Source organism: Macrobrachium rosenbergii, chromosome 1 (assembly GCF_040412425.1).
Source record: "Macrobrachium rosenbergii isolate ZJJX-2024 chromosome 1, ASM4041242v1, whole genome shotgun sequence".
NCBI lineage: Eukaryota > Metazoa > Arthropoda > Malacostraca > Decapoda > Palaemonidae > Macrobrachium > Macrobrachium rosenbergii.
In genome coordinates, this window is record NC_089741.1 from 58968076 (window position 1) to 58990047 (window position 21972).

The 21972-nt window shown below is 45.5% G+C and overlaps 1 protein-coding gene across 1 annotated transcript; it reads right to left on the reverse strand.

Moving 5' to 3' along the window:
• Positions 1-1970: 1970 nt before the first annotated feature.
• On the reverse strand, positions 1971-2531 carry LOC136840497 (tigger transposable element-derived protein 1-like). The gene has a single exon (XM_067107161.1). The coding sequence runs from the start codon at positions 2529-2531 to the stop codon at positions 1971-1973; it is 561 nt and encodes a 186-aa protein (XP_066963262.1).
• Positions 2532-21972: the final 19441 nt, after the last annotated feature.

Below are 21972 nucleotides of genomic sequence, written 5' to 3' on the forward strand. Positions count from 1 at the left end.
ACCAAATCCGTCCAAAAAGATCCTCAGCAAGCGAAAAGAAAATCAAAGCAGGGAGGAACCAACAACAGATGTTGCGGAACCAGCGACAAAGAAAATCTGATTAGAAAACGGGAATGGTTCCTATTCCCGCCACCCAGCGGCGGGTAAGGTAGATCACCTGACCTACCTACCACGTGTGCCGCAAGATTTGAAATTCTGTCGGGAACGTCGGAGACTATAGCTAAGTATATATCTGATGGGTAAGTTGCATGTACAAAAAAATTAGGTTATGCAGCAGTATTGTACAGTACAGGGTATCGTACATAAATATACATCAGTACAATACTTTACAGTATAAAACAATTTACATATGTACTACAGTAAAACAAATGAAAAAAAGAAGACTTCCTTACCAGATAGAGCTGGAGAGGCTGGTGGGTCTACTGTACTACTCATGGAGGGTCATCACTTGTACTTGGAAGGTTGTGGCTCAATCCTGGAATGTAAATGAAAAAAAATTAGGTAATGCAACAGTACTACATAAATATAAAATAGTACAGTATATATATATTTTACAGCAAGAGCCTCGATGGCTTGGTTGGTAGAGTGGCAACCACAGACTTCATAGCCTGTGGCGGTTCAATCGCTTAGCCGACCAGTCAGAGGCGGAAACTTTGCTATCCGTGTAGACATCCGGGATTACTTATGATTACGTATGTAATCAACGGATAGGTTGCTGAAAAGCAAATGGATGTTACGAACTAGCCACACATAAACAAAACCACTCAACATCTTCAAAAACATAACAGACACCTCACGTCTCGAACTGGACCGGACTACCCAGTTCTCCTCGTGCTGCTGGGAGAAAGGGCGGGGTTTCGGTAATAGCATGTACATTCGTTACGGGGTCTAAGCGATGTCGGCAGGCAGCCGGTCGAGGTTCGCCTACCCACCCGCCAAATCAAAGTCCTTCAAAGAAGGCACCGCGCCACCCCATATAAAAATGGGTATAAAAGCACGTTAAAGTAAGAAGATATTTTTACAGCACTTTAGTGTATAAAATAATTTACATATGTACTGTACTGTAGAGTAAAACGAATAAAAACAATAATTCCTTGCCAGGAGAGGTTGGTGGAGATAATTCTACTACCAGGAGAGGTTGGTGGAGATAATTCTACTACGTCAGGTGCAGTGGAATCAGAAAAGTCTTCTGCAATGATAAAAATGATGGGGTGATTCGTAATGTACTACATACAGTACTGTAGTTTAAATTACAATAGTACTGTACAGTGTACTACACTACTATGTATTATAACAGTTTTACTGTATAAAATTTGTTACAATTTATAAAACACTTTATATACAATACTATATGTACATACTGTACAGTGGTAAAAAAAAAAGTGAAGAATTCCTTACCTCGGTTAAGAGTTGCAGGTGACGCTGGAGACTTTCTCTTGAAGCTGAAAATCTCTACAGTAGTTTAGACTGGATGCTTCTTTTTATCTGCTTCTCCCTTACAGTCTCCTTGTAAAAGGGTAGAGCATCCTGAATTACTCTTTGATACTTCATGAACCTTTCCACATTAGGGTCCTGTGCCTCGATCATCACCAGCCCTTGATCAAAGTGGGGCAAAGCTTGTGACAAGCCCGTAACACTTAATGCCCTAGGTTTTGGGGCTGGTGCCTCTTCCTCCTCCTCAATCATCTGCTTCTCCAGCTCAATGAGGTCCTCTGCTGACAACTCCTCTCCATGGGACTCCAGCAGCTCGTTCACATCCTCACCTTCCACCTCCAAGTTAAGCTTCTTGCTACAGTGAACAATGTTCCTTCTCACAGCATCAAGACTCACTCTCTTCTCAAAGCCCATAATGTTCATCACAAATTTGGACACAGCTTCTTCCAGGCCCCATTCAAATTGGATTTCTTGACCTCGTTCCAAGAAGACTCAATGCTTTTTACGGCATCTAAAATACTGTAGCCCTTCCAGACTCACTTGACATCCAACTCGTCACTGCTATTTTCGGTGACCCTGAGGACATGACGAAATGTCCTTCTGGTGCAGTAAGGCTTGATGCTAGCAGTGACTCCCTGGTCCATTGACTGTATAAGCAATGTAGTGTTTGGTGGAAGGTAGATCACCGTCACTTTGGGATAAATCTCACCCAAATTAGTAGGGTGATCAGGAGCATTGTCCAACACCAGCAGGACCTTAAATCCCAGACCCTTCTCCTCCAAATACTTCTTAACTGTTGGCATAAAGTGATCATTAAACCATTCCTCGAAGATAGCAACAGTGACCCAAGCTTTCTTGTTAGCCTTCCAAATAACAGGGATCTGAGGCTTGAAAATTCCCTTACATGCCCTTGGATTTTCAGCCAAATACACTAACAAGGGCTTCAGCTTGAAGTCACCACTGGCATTAATCCCAAGAAGTAAAGTCAGTCTCTCCTTACCGACTTTATGGCCTGGTGGTGTCTTCTCCTTGGATATGTAAGTACGACTAGGCATACATGTCCATACTGAAAACTTGGTCATCAGTATAGCCTCCATCCCTAATTATTTCAGCAAGACAACTAGGAAATCTTTGTGCTGCTTCCTTGTCTGCACTAGCAGCCTCACCCTGCAACATAAGGTTGTGAAAACTTGCATGAACCTTAAAATGATTAAACCAGCCTCTGCTGGCTACAAATGGTTCACTTCCACTACCATCCCCTTTCTTCTGCACTACTGCCTCATACAACTGCCTAGCCTTCCCCTAAATACTGTAATACCAAGGCTCAATGAAACATTTCATTGTTTTTGGTCTTTGAGCCAGACCATCTCCACGAGGTTGGGGTTATGTTGCTTGCCTAGTCTAGTAGCAGCACCATGAGTAGTAACAGCCATCATTGAAGCACCACCTTTCATGTGTTGTAAAACACGTTCCTTATCCTTGATTATCGAATGAACAGTAGTTCTGCAAAGTCCATGAGCACCGCCGATTTCAGGGTCCGTCTCACCTAAAAGAAAAGCATTAGCTAAACTGAGGCTGGGCATCTGTTATAAGAGATTAGACTACATGAGACTACATGCTGTCCCCCTAATCTGCATCCAGTACATACAGTACTGTACTGTAGTAGTACACTGTACATTCAAAAGACCGTGATGTAAATATAATCTTTAATAGAGTAAAATGTTGCCCATGACACATCGACTGCTAAATAAGCACCTTTTCACTCAATATTTAATTGGTCAAACAACAAGAAAATGAATATTTAAGGCACCTTTCAAACGACTGAAGTTCCATTAAAAAAGTGTTACTGTAACTGCCAACTGAAATAAAATGTAGTAAGCATATGAAGTCTTTGTACAGTACTGTACTGTAAATGCATTTTTTGGATGTGTCATGCACATTTTCATTCAATACTTATTTGGTCAAACCACAAGAAAATGAAACTTTAAGAACCCTTGCAAAAAACTGAAGTTTTATTAACAAAATGTATTTTAATTAACTGCCAATTAATAAGATATAACCATGTGAAGTCTTTGTAAATGCATTTTTTGGAAGAATGTCAGGCAGCGGCAGACATACTAGCATGACTGCCATATGTATTCATAAAACCAGAGCAACTGAACAACCTCTATTTTTCTTGATCACGCAAATGGACATACTGTACATAGGCTATTGCCTTTGTATCAAATTTATATACACAAATAAAAATACCTGTAATGCATTTTTCATATAAATTTTACACACAAGCATGAAAACCTATAAAATACGGTAGGGCAAACTACTGCCCAGGACACACCAATCGCTACCTAAATTTGCACATTTTCATTTGATGTTTAACTGGTCAAACCACAAGAAAATGAAACTTTAAGAAACCTTGCAAAAGACTGAAGTTTTATTAACAAAATGTGTTATAATTAACTGCCAAATTAATAGTATATAACCATGTGAATTCTTTGTAAATGCATTTTTTGGAAGAGTGCCAGGCAGCGGCAGACATGCTAGCATGTCGTTAACAAAGTAATTTTCACAAAATGACCCTAATACAACTCTGATATGTTTTAGTATGTTAACGAATTATTCTGATATGTTTTAGTATGTTAACGAATTCATTTTGTGGCGGGATTTCACAACCACACACTCACCCTAACAAAAAACAGCACATACACTCACCTCGTGACTAGGCTAGGCCCCCTACAATTCCGGACGGGAACTTTGCCAAAGCAGGAGGTCACGAGTCACCACAACCGCCAACGATGCCAACGCTCACCACCAACAACAACAGTCCACAACCAAGAAAACAACAAACCAACCAGTACACAAACACGACCCAAAACAAGTCTCAAAGACTCAACCACGAAGATTCAAAACTCACCTCACTAGAACACAGCTGAAACAACCAGGCTGTTACACGACACTGATCACGCAACCCAAAACAGCCCAAAACCCAAAAACACACCCAAAAATACAAACACTCCAACCACAAAGCCTAAAACACCAAATCACACAAACTGAACATAAAAAACGCAACCAAACTCTAATCAACTACTGGGAAAACCGTCCTTTTTAGCACAATATCTCTGTCCAGACTCCCGCCACGATCACGATCACAGTTCCACGCACTCCCAAAACAACGAAACACGACACCTCACGGACAATCAAAACGTAAACAAAAGAAAAATGATATTTTTATAATAAAATAAAGTTTGTTCATACTTACCTGGCAGATATATATAGCTGTATTCTCCGAAGGTCCGACAAATTTCAAATTTCATGTGGCACACGCAGTGCTGATCAGGTGGTTAGTACACATTCGCCGCTCGCTGAAATGGGCATCAGAACCATTCCCATTTCTATTCAGATTTCTAATGCCACTGTCTCCTGTGGGGAGGAGGGAGGGCAATATGAATATATATATATCTGCCAGGTAAGTATGAACAAACTTTTATTTTGGCTATAAAAATATCATTTTTGTTCATGAGACTTACCTGCCAGATATATATATGAATACCACCTTTGGAGGTAGACAGCTAAGAATAAAGGAAAACAAGTTTTAGAGGTAAAATATTTTGGTTCCTTACCTGATAGCATAGCTGATTGAGTGGTTACTGTCACCTAGCCTGTCTGCTTTCCCTAGAGACCCCAGCAAGGTAGTGACCTATAAAGCTGGCTGACTGCTAGATGATCTGTCAACGGGGCGTGACCACAATGTGACTAGACCATAGATCATACCACAAGGACAAGCAGTATACCAATCACCTAACCAGCACTAAGACATTAGTCAGAAAAGATTGGGAAGACTGACTCCATCAATCGACCCAACAACCATAAAAACACAACAAAACACAATAAAAAACCCTCCTAAACAGGATTAAAGGATAGGAGCAGAGCTACCCCGACCCCAAGGTTGTAGCAGCAGCAATGTATGGTCCCAGAGAAAGCAATTTTCGTATGCTACCTTGACATCTTAAATAGTGTGAGGCAAACACCGATTCACTTCGCCAAAAAGTGGCACTGAGAATATCACTGAGGCGCCATATATTTCTCTGGAAACGCCATGGAGGTAGCGACTGCCTGTCCTCATGGGCGTTGACTCTCAACAACTTAAAGTTGAGTCATCGCAAGAAAATGTGCCTCCTTAATGACATTCCTAATGAAGAATGCTGCATTCTTCGACATGGGATAACAGGATGTCTCACCGAACACCATAAATTGTCGAGGGACCGCATGAGGTTCTGGAGTCCTTCTAAGGTAATACCTTAGAGCTCTAACAGGACAAAGAACTCTCTCAGGATTCTGTCCAGCAAGGCTCCAGTCAAACCTTTAATTTCAAAAAGATTTAGGCCAAGGGTTGAAGGCCTTTCATTCTTAGGCCAAGAATGTAGGGACAACGAGGCAGACAGCATTGTGCCCCTTGAAGCCCACATGACGGCTGAAAGCCTGAACCGCTCACTCTCTTAAGCTCGCCAGAGCAATGAGGAAGACCGTCTTTCTAGTAACATCCCTTAGAGATGCTGAATGAAGAGGCTCAAAAGGACTGGTCATTAAAACTTGAGACAACATCCAAATTCCAAGTAGGAGAGCATAGGCCGAACCTTGGCGTTCGAAAGATCTCAAGAGATCGTGGAGGTCCTATTATTAGACAAATCCAGTCCTCTGTGTCGGAAAACAGAGGAAAGCATGCACCGATATCCTTTTGATAGTTGGAACTGCCAACTCTGAGCTTTTCTCTCAAAGAGAAGGAAATCAGCTATTTGGCTCAGAGGTGAGGAAGAGAAACTCCTTCTTTCTGCACCAACCTCTGAAGGTTGCCACTTCTGCTTGATACACTTTGATAGAGGAAGCTCTTCTGGCTCTGGCGATGGCCCCTGCCACTCGACCAGAAAAACCTCGCTCTGACCAATTTCTCGATAGTCTGAATGCAGTCAGGTTCAGAGCGGAGGTTTTGATGGTATCTCAAGGAAGTGGGGTTGTCTGAGCAGATCTGCTCTCATAGGTAGTGATCTGGGAACGTCCACTAACCAGAAGAGAATCTCCAAGAACCACTGGTTCTGAAGAGGCCAAAACAGAGGCGATGAGCGTCATCCTTGTTCCTGAGGAGACCGAGAACTTGCGAAGCACTTCTCCCAGAATTTTGAACGGAGTGAAAGGCATAAAACATCCAGACCCGTCCAATCCCAGAGAAGAGTATCTATCGCCACTGCGCCTGGGTCGAGAACAGGGGAGCAGTAGAGGAAGCCTCGCGCGTTCTTGAGGTCGCAAGAGATCCAGAAGGCGACCCCAAAGATTCCAAAGGTCTCGGCAAACCTCCTGATGAAGAGTCCACTCCGTCGGTAGAAGTTGGTGGCGCCGACTGAGCAGGTCGCTCGAACATTCTCTACCCCTGCAGCAAATCTTGTGAGGATTGAAATGTTGCGAGCTTGAGCCCAGAGGAGAATTTCTCTCGCAAGGCGAACAGGGAACGAGTGTGTTCCGCCCTGTTTTTGAGGTACGCCAATGCCGTAGTGTTGTCCAGTTCACTTGAACAACGTGATTGGCAACTTGAGACTCGAAGAATTGGAGGGCTAGGAAGATTGCTGCTCTTTGATGTTGATGTGCCAGGATACCTGTTGCCCTTTCAGGTTCCTGACACTTTTCCCCCAGTGTTGCTCCCCAACCCGCCAATGATGTCGGAGAAACAACACTAGGTCCGGGCTCAGAAGCTTGAGGAGAGATCCCTTTTCCCAACTTCACAGGATCGAACCACCACTTGAGGAGTCTTTTATGGAAGGAAGGATCCTTAATTCTTCTTCCAAGTCTTCCTTTGTTCTTCAGTTCTCCAGCAGAAAGAACTGAAGAGGTCAGAGATGTAGCCTTCCTAGAGAAACAAGCTTCTCCAGCGAGGAAATGGTCCCCAGCAGACTCATCCATTCCTCACCGAGCATGTTTCCTTCTCCAAGAAGACCGCGACTTTTTCGCAACAATGAACCTGCCTTTCTAGCGACGGAGACGCTAGAAAAACCCGCTGAATTCATCTGAATCCCCAGATAAACGATGGACTGGGAGGGGATCGGTGCGATTTTCACATTGATCAGAAGTCCCAGGGACTTCACGAGATCAAGTAAAGTGAAGGTCCTCCAGACACCTTTGTGCCGAAGAAGCACGGATCAGCAATCGTCTAGGTAAGAGATCCTGTCTGACTCCCCGAGAGGTGCAACCACATCGCTATATTCTTCATGAGAAAGAGTAAGCACCCTCGGGGCTGTGCTGAGTCCAAAGCAGAGAGCCCTGAACTGGTAAGTCTTGCCCCCAAGACAAAGCGGAGATACTTCATCGGCGTGGATGAATCGGACGTGGAAGTACGCATCTGGAGGTCTAAAGACACCATCCAATCCCCCGGACGAAAAGAGCTCCTAAAATTGACTGAGACGTTTCCATCTTGAACTTGTCCTTCTGGACAAAGTCGTTCAGCCTGCTGACGTCAAGACAGGTCTCAACCTTCTGGATGTTTCGGAACCAGAAACAGTCTGTTGTAAAATCCCGGGATTTTGTGTCTGAACTTGCTCACTGCTCTCTTCTCGAGCATTTGTTGGAGAAGGTCGAACAATCTTCTGCTTGGCAGGATGGTACCTGAGATAAATCTCTGGGGTCAAGACAAAGGCGGAAGAGTCAGGAAGGAATTAGGTAGCCTCTCTCTACTACTTGGAGGGGACCAAGAGTCTGCCCACTCTCTCTCCAGGCTTGAGCAAAATGAAGAAGCCTGGCTCCTACTGGTATCTGGAGGAGAAAAGAGTCACTTGCCGCCCCTCTTGGGGACGATCTTGCCTCTGAAACCCTGCCTCGGAGTGCGGGTTTGGAAAACTTCCCCGTGGAAGACCCTCCCACGAAAGGGCTGTCTTTTTAGCTTGCTGAGGCAAAGAAGAAGACTTCCAAGAAGGCGCTGAGGACGCTTAGAGGACCTGGAAAGGAGGTCTGATGGCCTTCTCCTGAAGGCTGGAAGCGATATCCTCAACCAAAGTCTGGGGAAGATGGCTAGAGAAAGGTTAACTGAAGCTCTCCTTCTGAGATGGAGACACAGACTTAGCCAAAAAAGGAGGCAGAACAATGCTCTCTTCTTTAAAAGAGCTGACGAAAACTATGGCCAGATCTTCAGAGCCATCTCTGACGGCCTTGTCCATGCACCGCAGTACACTGGACAGCTCCCAGACTAATTGAACTAGGGCTATTAGCCTTAGTGTGCAGAACTCCCAGACACCAGTCAAAAAGTTAAAGAAGTCTTCTTCTTTCCCCAGCGTGGAAAGAGCTCCGCCTTAGCGCGAGCAGCGTCAACATCTGGAGAACGAAACTTCTTCTTTTGAGGACTTCCTCGAAAACTTTCAGGGGACGAGCGTAAAACGTCTAGAAGGAAGAGGACATTTGCGTCCTCCTCTCAGGTTTCTCTTGAGGGTCGAGTCAACCGAAGCGCCCAACCCGACAAGGGAGGGCGTGTCGGAGGGCGAGAAGCATTCCTTATGGATGCGTGCCGACCCATCCCCTGGCAGCCTGGGTGAGTCAACAGGACCTGCGAGAAGGGCGTGATCGGAGGAGTCCGTAACCTTCCATGCGGCTTTCGGGACATGCCCTCTCCCGGGTCTTGGGAGTTCGGCAGAGGTCCAGGCCTAAACGATATAGGGTCGATCTGACGCCCCCTCCACAACACTAGGGGATTAACACACACTACGCACTTTGCGCTTGCAGGGCATTCACTTTATTTTCAAGAGCGCAAATAGACTCAAGAACTTAGAGTCAGAGCATTACTTTCTGCAACAACCAGGGCCGGAAGGCAACACTAAAGGGTTAGGACTACAAGCTACAGGGTTACTTAACATGAGAAATCTGACCGACTGTCCACAGAAGCACTCCTGGAGGAAGACCTCCTCAACCTATCACGCCCAATTTACGCATGTAGGATTCGTACTTCTTCCATTCTCCCTCAGATAATCCTCATTCATTGCAGCGATTGTCCACAGAACATTCCATACCCCTACATTTCATACATAAAGTGTGGGGTCTACGAAACCGATAAGCCTCACCTTACAACCACCCAAGCTACAGATACGATAGCTAAAAGACATATATAGAAAAGTCAAAGGCAAAAATCCAAAAAACGGTCCAGAAAAGCGCATGCCAAGTCACAGATCCAAGTCGAAACCAAAATAATCCGTAAATACTAAGTGACAAAATATTGAAATCCAAAAGGCGGAGGAATTGACAACAGGTACATAGTCCGCGAATAGAGAAAATCGAATAGAAATGGGAATGGAGCTCCCTGATGCCCGCGCTTCGCAAGCGGAATGTGTACTAACCACCTGATCAGCACGCGTGTGCCGCTAAATTTGAAATTCTGTCGGACTCGGAGAATACAGCCATATATCTCTCCGGCAGGTAAGTCTCGCGAACAAACTACAATTTCTAACGATATCATTCACCAACCACGCACGCTGTTCTCTCTCTCTCTCTCTCTTTCTCTCACACACACACAAGACGTCGTTGTTTGTTGTTTTCTCTCTCTCTCTTTCACAAGACGCTGGGCTAAATGCACAACCTCATTCCTCCATATTACTTCCCACTACATTTGATTGCACGTCTTCTCACACACACTACCCAGATTTTTATAGCCTTAGGCAGGACCCACGGATGCCCCTGAACAGGCCCTGATCTTGTCTGAGGGCCTCATGCATTCTCTGTCTCTACTCCCTTCTCAGCACCATTTTCACTCAACCCTCCAGTCCACCCCATTCCAGACGCACACTACCCCCTCATCACTATCCTACTATCTCACCCACCACTTCATCCACACCCTCCACCCTGCCCCAAATATCTCTCCAAATTCTGCCACTAACCCACCTAACTCATTCATAGTTCTGTCCAGCTCGCAAAGACTCATTCATAGTTCCAGCTCGCAAAGATCATCCATACTACCAATCACCTGCCTACTAGTTGGTTCCTTTCCCACCGAAATTTCACTCACCCCCAGCTAACTCAAACCCACACACACTGTACGATCATTCATGCTATCCTCAGTATTGCATGCCCTATCCATCATTCTCACCCCGCAAGCACACCTCTTATCACACAACTTTACGCTTCCGTTCACTTACTTCCTCCAACCTCCTCCGCGCTTCCATACTCAACCAACACCAACTGGCGTCCTCCAGACTCATTTGCTCACTGGGAACTCGGCCGCATTTATCGTCTCAACCAATCACTCTTGCATTCTCCAACATATTATGCATCTCTCCATCTACGAACTGGCTATGATGTGCTCGACCTCATCTGCCACTTCCATCCAATTGTAGTTTTCCTAAAACGTGAACTCCAATCCACTTGGCCCCACCTCCAAAATCTTATATGGCCCATCAAATTCTCTCTCTCATCTACTTTACATTCATTCTCCTCTCTCAATACTTATCTCCAACCCCAAATCCTTCAAATCTTTCACTCTATTCTTCCCATAACCTACGGTCTCCAACCCCCAACCTTGGGTCTAATCCACCCTCTCAAAATTTAACACATATTTCTGAAGGAGACATACCTAAGCTCTTATGCAACGTGGAGTTATACACCACACTGCACGTCCAACATGTAAATCCTAATCACAATCACATTTACTCATCATTCGTGAAATTCTCCGCTATCGTTTCAGTTCTTCAGCCAAAACCATTCGACTGCATATACGGAGTGGCATACACATGCACAATACCCCACTGCCTCAACATTTCAAACTGCTAACTCTAAAACCTGTACGCCCATTGTCACCAACATTCTCATAGGCCTACATACACACATCGGGCAATATTACTTGCCCTACCATTCAAGAACAGTTTCACTACTTTCTTTATCCTTGATGGGGACCGTGATATACAAACGCTTACTCATGTGATCCACTATCACAATCATTCCTTACATGCCCTTCTTGCAGTCCGTGGTAACGACACGCAGTCAATCACAACCATCTCAACAATTCTTTCATCTGCAGTCGTAAGATCATGGATTTGCTTGCACACTTGATATTTCTGACAATCTTCACACGTGACAGCCACATCCGCACAAATCTTGCTCAACCCAGGCACATACAATCTCTTCTCTCCTCATACAACACCCCACAACTTATTCTTTCCTAAAATGCCCAAACGATCATGTACCAACAGACATACTCACGGCTGCACGAAGGAAAACACCGGTATATACACCCCTTCATTACACAACCCTCCTGATGCAAAAAGTACACCATCATTTACACACCACAAAACCGCCCAGCAACCTCCTGTACGCATTCAACTCAGCCAATCCTCCACTCTCACCCTAACAACAATACACACACCGCCAGAACATACTGACCTCCTACACTCTGATCCTGCATTTGCTCAACTCTCTCTCACTCAACAAATCATTCTCACCCCAGCAATATCAATCATTCCGACGAAATTCGCCAAACCACGCCACACTGGGCCCTGCATCCTAATTATTTCCTCTGCCCTCCCTAAGAACCCCTTCCTTCCCTACATCTACATCACATCATGCACTCTCAGAAAATCTCACTCCCAACAAAAAACAAGTTGGCATATCATCCTTTGCTACATTATGAAATAATGAACCATTTCTAAACCCCTAACTTGATCTTTTAATTGTATTTCTTCGCAAACCATAACACTTCCTTGCCCTCAACCCATGTATCCTCACACCTGCAGACTGCTTTTTCTCCTCCAATCATTGAATTCCCACAAGTTCACTCACCACCAAATCACTCACTCAAAGAAACCTGTGCCCCTGCATCAACCAAGGCCACAATACTACCATCATTTACCTCCCCACAAATGTTGGGGCATTTTCCTTTTCGTGGTCATGCATGCACACTCTCACTGCCACACCCATTTGGCCACCTGCTCCACAATCATCTTCACTACATATCACCTCGGCCAGCCCACTACATTCACCCTCGGCCAACCCCTACTTTCACACACACCAAAGCCTCATGCTTTCCGCACCCCCTCCTCCACCAACCACCACAGCCATCTCTCCTGACACTGAATATCCAAACCCTATGCTCACTACCCACATTTAACCCCTTATACTCAACTGGTCTGCTCCACCATAGTGTGCAAAACCACTTGATTCCAAACAAATTCAAGTACCGCCAAAAACAATTGTACCAACATTCCCTCTCGTTGTTACTCCCTTCCTCCCCATGCACACCCCTAACCTTGCCTGTAACTCATCCACGTTCTCAGGTACCCTTTAACCAAACCCCTATTTTTCCAAAAGCTTAACCTCAGAATAAGTATTGCCAAACCCGATCACCCCTGCACAAACCTTTCCTTTACAATAACCTCAGAAACCTTGTTCAGGTCCCAGTCACTTTCCACAGTATTAACTCCCCTCACCATACATTCTCGACATTGCATCTGCAATCACATTCTCAGCCCCCGTATATACTCTATCTCAAATCAAACTCACTCAAATCCTCAATTGTCCTTGCAACTCTAGCATTCACTTCCTTCTTAATCATATACATCACTGGGCGGGTCCGCCTCACAATAAACTTCACCCCATACAAAAACACACTCCAAAGCTAACACAAACCTTATTGTGCTAGTTCTTTTCAACAACAGAATACTCTGTTCTGCCTTATTAAAAGCCTACTTACATATGCAATACCCTCAACTGATCCTTCCATTTACCTCTGCATTTGCACCAAACACACTTCATACTAAAACTTACTTCATACTAGTAACAAATCGGCTGTACTTCCACACCACTATAGTCTGGGAAAGCCAAAGTGACATCTCTAGCAGCCCTCCTCTTTTTCAATCTCTCTCAAATGCCTCTACCATCTGCTCACAAATTTACTTTAACCTAGTGCAATTCCTCTTTCCTGTCCATTCAGTTAATGGTTTGCCTATTCTGAACAGTCCCTGACAAATTTCCTCCAAACTCGATCAAGCCCAAAAAGCCTTTAACTCAAGGTGACTGTCTGGGACGGGAATTCCTTTTACCTTTGCACAAACCTTTCACTTTTCCTTATGCCGCCGACCACCACATGCCCCAAGGAATTCCACCTCCCAGCCAACCATGTACACTTCTCAAGTTTCACTCTTCACCCCACCTCCTCCAACAACCGCTCCAACACCTCTTTCAAGCAACTCCCATATCTCTCTGCAACAGTCTCACTTCCGAATCAAAATGTCATCTATAAACACAGTCACCTTCTTCTGATCAAAACTCAAGAAGACTCACATTCATTGCTCCTTTGAAGCAGCAGGTGCATTAGCCAATCCAAAGCTCAACCTTCTAACTGGAAAAAAGGCAACCGCCTGGAAAAGCAGTAACTGGCATCTGGTAACAGCCCCCCACTCAGATCCAATTTGGTAAATACTTTCATCCACACATCTTATACACACAATCGGACACCACATTCATCGAAATTAGTCACAGTCATCTCATTCACCTTCCTGTAGTCCACACACATTCTCCTCAAACTTCCATCCGGGCTTTCCTACAGGGACTATGGGGCCACCAGGCACTCTCACTCTTCTCAATCACCCCCACCCTCTCAAGCTCCTCACACTGCCTCACCTTCCAGGATAGTATGGGGAGAAGTGTCGGGGACGCTGATATATAGTGTAGTCTTCCCAAAATTATTTTGAATTCTGGAAGCTTTGACTCCCAAAATCCTGGTCACTACGACTACAACGGCCCTCGCTTATCCTACAACATTTGCACCAACCAGTCCCTTTCGCATCGCCAACATTTTCAGTCACTGCACTCTTCTTTCAACTCTCATACTGCAACTCCCTACCCTCTTTCATACAACTGTCATTACCTGTCGTAGCTCAACGTATCTCTGTCATTCATGGCATTCACCGAGGTATATAACTCTACGCACTTCCCACGTATACCCACAGACTTGTTTTTTTTCACGCCGGGCAACGAAGTCATGAACACCCGGGGATTCTCCATCCAAAACCCCATCATACACACACATTTGCCCTCACTAACTTACTTCCACATCCACCCCAACCATATTCACACTCATCACTGTTATTATCCTAAGACCCATCTAAAGCCATGCAACCTTACACTCACAACCTCACCCACCTCCCCGTACCTTCACCTCTTCTCTGCACCAGTGGTACTCCTTCCACAAACTTGTGCCTACCTTTCCATCCTCACCCAACAAAACCCCCACGTACACCCTCTTCATGCATGTGCAACTATAACACTCTACTCGGACGGACTACCATCCCACACCCCTTCAAAAATCTATATCCTAACAACATATCGTGATTTATCATTAGCCCCTCAATCACAAAAATCACTCTCGTCCATCACTACTCCTACCAATTTCATCTTTTCACACATCATCCCTACTATAGGTACCCTAAATTTCCTATCCCACGGACCTCACCCTTACAATTCCTTATCTCACACTCACCCCGTAACTTATCGCATTCCATTTTTAAACAACACATTTACATCTACACCCAGTATCAATCAGAGCAACCAAACACACACCCTTAAAATCACTGTACACTCACACCGTGTTTTTACCCCCAAACCCTTTCTCTCCATGCATCAACTCCTTCACGCACATGCACCACTCCTCACCGCCTGCATTCTGGAGATCCACCCAACTGGAACCCCCTGGCTACCAATTAGTTTCCTGAACTGGTACTCTGCCCACTCTCATTCGCCTACACACTCACCACATGACCTTCCACCCTACATCCAGGTACACTTTGCTCTCCCTTCCTCATACACATCCTGGCATAATGCCCATTTTGGCCCACAGTTACCATAAATTATGCCCCCATGGGCACTCCTGACAGCCACTGGCTATATGTCCTATCTGCCCACACCTATAACACACTTGGATACCCCTAACCTTCTTTACATTCACTCACCAAATGCCCTGCTGGGCTTCTCCACACCCAAAACAAGCTCCCAATGCCCACCGACATTCATTTTTCTTATGCCCCACTTTCCCACACCTATAACATTTCTGCCTCTAGATCATAACTAACTAACCCTACCTTCCAATACTACTGTTACTTCTATCTCTCTGTGGCCCTTGATATTTGCATTATTTACGCTTACACTTCTATCAACTACTTGCCTGCACTCCACCTTTATCCTGCCAAAAATGATATTTCATAATAAAATAAATTTTTGGAACATATTTTACCTGGTTAGTTATATAGCTTCTAATCCCCGACGCGCAGAATTTCAAACTCGCGTAATCGCCGATGGGTAGTCAGGTACCACTAGTGCGCCTCTACCCAGGCACCTGAACCATTCCAACTGCTCCTCAGATCTTCCATGCCCCCTAGTCTCTAGAGGAGAGGGTAATTAACATATAACTACTAGGTAAGTATGTCAAAATTTATTTTATTATGAAAATATCATTTTTAAACATCTGACTACCTGGGAAGTTATATATATAGTTGATTGACACCTTTGTTGGAGGGTCAGAGACAGCCAACATCTTTGGAATTTTGCTATGGGTTAATAAAACCAACTTGTTCTACTTAATTAAGGGAAGCTGACTTCAATGAACTCCCTCATTATGTCTGCTTTCTTGTTAGGTCCAGCGATCCACCAGGGGCTGAAGACTTAGAGCTGCCAACCGGTATACTCAACCTCCTATGTGACAGACAACCTATAATACCTTTGTTCCGGGCGCTGCTGGAACAAACTGATTACCTGGATTAAAATCAATGAGATTGCGGGAAGATTGTGTCCAATCTCCACAAACAACCATAAGATTACACCATTCCAAGGCAAGAATCAAGGGCATCGAATTATGGGATTGCAGGGGTAGTCCTCTCCCATCATTGAGTTAGCTGCTATAAAACGAACCCAGTGTATAGCAGTCGTCATAAAGCTTTGTACCCTGCTTCCAAGTAGTGTGAGGCAAACACTGACCTTGTTTCTCCAGAAGGTAGAGTCCATGATACTTTATAGGGACCTATTCTGTCTAAAGGCTACAGAGGCGCAACCGCTCTGACCCTGCTGGGTTTTAACCTTTGTAGCTTAAGGTCCGTTCTTACATTCTGAATGCGCTTCCCTTATCAACTGTCTAATGAAAAAGGATAACGCATTCTTTGACATTGGTAGAGAGGGCTTAACTGAACACCAAAGCGCCTCTGACCTGCCTCTCTAAATTCTTGGGTCCTTGCAGGTACGCCTCAGAGCTCTTTACCGACAGAGGACTTTCTAACTCCTCACCACATTCTCTGCCAGATCCATAATCTCAAGGACTTGGGCCATGGTTGTGAAGGCTGCTCTATTCTAGCTAAAAACCCCAATTGTAGAGAGCAGATAGCTTTGCTGCCCTAAAAACCGGGACTTGCCTTATTGGAAGGCATGTACTTCACTGACTCTTTTAGCTGTCGCCAAGCAACCAAAATAGAGTCTTCATTGTGAGATCTTTTAATGAAATCTCTTGCAAAGGTTGAACTCTATCGGACATGAGGGAACTTGAACCATGTCTAGTTCCACGCTGCGAGATCTGACTTTTCTTTGGTCGTCTCGAATGATTCTGATAAGGTCTTGAGATCCTTATTGGCAGACAAGTCCAAGTTTCTGTGTCTGAAGACCGCTGCCAACATGCCTGTATCCCCTTAATAGTAGAGACTGAAAAGTTACTGTCTCCTCTAAGGTAAAGAAGAAAATCCGCTATCTGGGTCACAGAGGTACTGGACGAGGACACGGAGTTGTTTACACCAACCTTCTAAAAATATCCCACTTGGATTGGTATAATTTGACATGGTAGATGACCTCCTAGCTTTATGATCGTCTTCCAGCTGCCTCTAAAATCCTCTAGCTCTTAAGAGTTTTTCGATAGTCTGGAAGGCAGTTAGCTGTAGACCTTGGAGGTTTTGGTGATACCTTTTCCAAGTGGGTTGCTTGAGTAGATCTGGCCTTAGGGCAGACTTCTCATGTCCACCATCCATTCCCACTTCTGTGAACCATCTTCTTTGTTGGCCGTGTTGGGACTACTAGAGTCATCTCTGGCGCTCGTGGACACTAACTTTGAATGACTCTGTTTATGATCTTGAAGGGGGAAAGGGCGAAACCTCCAGGTTGACCACTTTAAAAGGAACGCATCTATGTGCCTCGGGTCTGGGTACAGGAGAGCAGTACGTCTCCATCCTCTTTCGCTTGAGCTGTGGCTAAGAGGTCTATGCATGGACGACCCCAAATCCGCCACACCCTCTGCAGACATCTTGCAAGAGTCCATTCTGTTGCCAGGACTTGACCTTCCTGCTCAGACTGTCTGCCCTCACATTTCTTTCCCTGAATGAAACGTGTCAACAATGCCACATTTTTCTCCTTGGCCCGGATAAGGAGTTGTCTCGGACGCTTCAGTGACCTGGAGTGGGTTCCTCCGTTTGTTGCTGATGCTAACGCCAACTGGTGTCGGAGTTGACCTGTACGACCTTGTCTTGGACTGAGTGTTGTAACTCTTGAGGGCTAAAAATATTGCAGTCAGCTCCTTTGATTTATGAGCTTCTGCTCTTCGTCCAAATCTGATACAGTACTCTCCAACTTTTCCCAATGCTGCTCCTCACCCCTAGTCCGACGCCGCGGAGAACAACACTCAGGTCTGCCCTTCTCTGTTTTAATGAAAGGCCCTCCTGAAGCTTGACTGGCCGTTCCACCACTGAAGGCACTGCTTCATCGCCTCTGAAATGGGATACACTCTTTCTCTAGCCCGTTTCCTCTGCTGCCACACCGATTGGAGGTGGAATTGGAGTGGGCTTAAGGTTTGGCTCCTAAGGAAACGAACTGTTCTAGCGGTAGAAAGGGTCTCAGGGCTCATCCATTCCTCATTCGAGCACATCCGCTTCCCCAGAAAGTCCTTTAATTTTACTAAGGTCTGTTCCATCTCTTGATGGTGACGAAAACCTGAAAATCCTGAGACTGAATCCTCATCCCTAGATACAGGATCTCTTGAGATGGGGTCAGATGTGACTTCTGCCTGCTTCACGAGAAGTCCTAGTTCCTCTGATAAACAGACTGTCGTTTGAAGATCCTCCAGACAGCGATTGAAGGAAGGGAGCCTGAGAAGCCAGTCGTCCAGATAGAGAGGCCCTGATGCCTCTCTGTGCAGCATTCCCCGCTACATTCGACATCAGTCTGGTGAATATTTGCGCCCGTGGTTTAGTGAAGCAAAGAGCCTGAAACTGGAATACTCTGTTCCTGGAAGACGAATCTCAGGTATTTCTTGGAAGCCCGGTGGATAGGGAATGTGGAGATATGCAGTCCTGAAGGTCCAAGTGAAACCATCCAGTCGTGGTTGTCTGACTGGCCGCTAACACTGATTTTGCTTCATGGAAAACTTCTCGTCTTTTGTACAAAGGCGTTGAGGCACTTCACATCCAGTACATTCCAACCCCGAGCCTTGGGAACTAGGAAAAGGCGGTTGTAGAATCCTGCGAACCAGATTTTGTATTTTCTTGTTTTGCACACACACAACGAAACTTGCTGTCGAATCGCTTCTGTGCTCGGACTCGCCCCTCTGTATCTGGAGACAGATTTATTGGTTTGTCTGACAACGGGGCTTTCTTAGAAAAGGGATTTTGTATCCATCCTTGAGTAGTTGAATGGACCAAGGATCCGCTCCTTTTCTCCCCATACCTGCTGTGAAGTTTTAACAGCCCTGGTACCTACTGCCGCCTGAAGGGGGAACGTCAAGTCCTGTTTCTTCCTGTCTAGAGGCACTCCTTGCTGCAGATCTCTACTCCGCCGAGGAACCTCTACCTGAGGGCCGACTATTTAAAGGGTTGAGATCCTGAAGCACAAAGCCTCAGCCTTACTTTAGTCATGAAAGTCGTTGGTAAGACTTTTCTCATGTGCTCCTGATATAAGATCTTGTGTGGGTTTTCTGAGCTAAGGAGGTAGAAATCTTTTAACCAAGCCTTGAGGGAAGAGGTGAGGAAAAGGCGAAATTAATTCCCGCTTTTTGACTGATGTGACCCCATTAGCTAGAAAGAGCAAAGATGGGTCCTTTTCTTCAAGATTCCTGCTGAGAAAAGCCATTTACACTGGCTGGCACCGCTCTGATTCTTTATCCATACACACATAAGATGTACAAATTCTTCTGTCGGTCAGCTGAACAATCCCATCTTTCTTCCTAACGCTCCCAGGGTCCAGTCCAGAAAGTTAAAGACCTCAAGGCCCTAAAATTCCTTTTGAGGAGGGTGGTCCAACTCTGATGTTGACCAACAAAACTTCGTTTCCCCCATGGCTACCTCTCGGCGAGATGAATCAACAAGATCTGAGAAGTCTCCTCGGAAGAGGCAGGTATTCCCAGGCAACCATTTCTCCTGTTTGATACCAAAACGTCGATCTTGAAGCTTAGTTTGCTGGAGGAAAAGCAAAGGCTGTCTTTTCCTTGTTCTTTTCTTTTGAAAGCATCCATTCATTCATCATTTTGAGAGCTCTGGACGAGCGGACAAAACCATCTTCATAAAAGCTGACTCCTTAGGCGCTTCCCAAGAGTAAATTGAAGGTGGGAACGAGGAGCTGTCGGAATAAAGTTTTCAGGGAAACCTCCGCAAAGTTTTTCATGTTTTTTGAAGTCGACGAAAGTTGAAGGCCTTTACTATCTTCTTCTTTCCGAAACTTGTTCGATCAGATCCACAGGAGACTGAGGATATCATCAACTTTTCTGATTGACAAAACCAAAGAAGCGACTTCTTTCAAAGTATCACCTTGACGCCTGGCGTCCTGGTGTCCAGTCTCGCACGCCCGGTGCCCGTGACACCTGGCGCCCTGGGCCCAGATTCTGACGCTCAGCGCCCTGCATACCAAGATCTTGACGCCTACGCCCTGGCGTCCATCCTCTGAGCTACCTCGGGCGTCCTGGCGTCCAGATTGACAATCATTGTTCCGTCCAACTCAAGGTCGCTGAGAACTGGCGCCCCGTGCGACATCTGTCAAAAGCTTTCCTCAGGCTGACGTAAATGATTGAGGTTTCTTGAATAGGCGAAACATTTTTCACGCTCGTCCCGCCGCACTGAAGTCACTTGGAGAGCTGGCTGCCTCTGTGCGACATCGGGTCAAAAGTTTTCAGGCGACGATACCATCGGGTGGACAAACGTCTGCATCCGCCTTATCTGCAGGCCGAAAGACTGCATCAGGGGCATAGAGAGCTGCATGTCCTGAATTAGACTGATCGGAGCTACCTGTTGCTGGGATCGGCCATGGGGAGCCGAATATCAACTACTAATTCATTTTCATCGATGCGATGTTGGAAATGAAGTTTCGCGACGCCCGGTCTTATTTCGTCATCAGCGAAGCAGACGGCGCGCCCGTATGCCAACATACGCCTGCTTTTCACTGAGAGCAATCGTCCGGAACTAAGAGGGAACGCTCTGGGCTGCTCCAGTGACTACATTCCGAGTAGGAAGTGTCAACCACGCCGCTTCCACCGGCGAGTTTTTGAGGGGTCTGATAAGGTCGTATGACGCCAGTCCTCTAGTAACAGGTCTGACGAGGATGAAACACCTTTAACCTCGCTTCCTATGGCGAGGGTGAGCGCCCGGGAAGCGCGCTAGGTACGCTGAGGACGACTGCCGGGTAGCTAAAGCCTTAGCCTCCTTCGCCTGTCGCATTCCTTCTCACAGGGTTGGTGAGCTTCTCAAGAGGTCTGGACTAGGAGCACGACAGACCGAGCAACCTGCACCCTCCACAACACTTGCACTTTATTATTTTTCATTAGCACTTGAATGTTTCAGATCTCTGACATTCGACCATAACTTCTCTGTCTTCTTGCGAGGATTCTACCTTTATCCAAGGGTTTGAATGGCTCACATCATGTCCTGAAGGCTGGTTCCTTATCAGCATCAGTGGGGGGGTTCTGGGACTACCACTACTGGGGAATGAATAATAGATTGATATGAGGAGAATCTTCACCCTGACTATCTCTAGAAGAGCTTAGATTTACTACTCCGGCTCTTCTGATCCTATCCCTTCAAGCTTTAGAAACACACGTGAATCCATCCACTCTCTTCTGATAAACCAAAACATTCATCACATCTATCCTTTAACTCGCAATTTTTCCCCTCTGCATTTTATTAATAAATAGAGTATCCAACGCGTTTTAGCAAGCCGGTTTTACACCCTCACACACATTCACACTTCCGAAGCAGAGCCAGACATCTTGGAAAGTGAAAATCGTAAGAAAATCCAAACAGCAAAAGGTCAAAATCAACAATATCTAACAAATCCAGAAAATCCAACTCAAATCCAAAAACGAGCGTAAAGCCAAAGCCAAAGTGTACTTCACCAAAACTTCAGAAAATCACGGGCCAAACGAGCAAAATTCTTAACGATGCAACCGGCATGGCGGCGGGAAGATCTGAGAACAGTTGGAATGGTCTGTACCTGGGTGAGGGCGACTAGTGGTACACCTGACTACCCATCGCGATTGCCGCGAAGCCTTGAAATTCTGCCGCTGTCAGGGGACTTAAGCTA

What these genes read in the sequence shown, in the direction of transcription:
- LOC136840497 (XM_067107161.1), bottom strand. Translation starts at nt 2,531, where the DNA reads ATGGAGGCTATACTGATGACCAAGTTTTCAGTATGGACATGTATGCCT.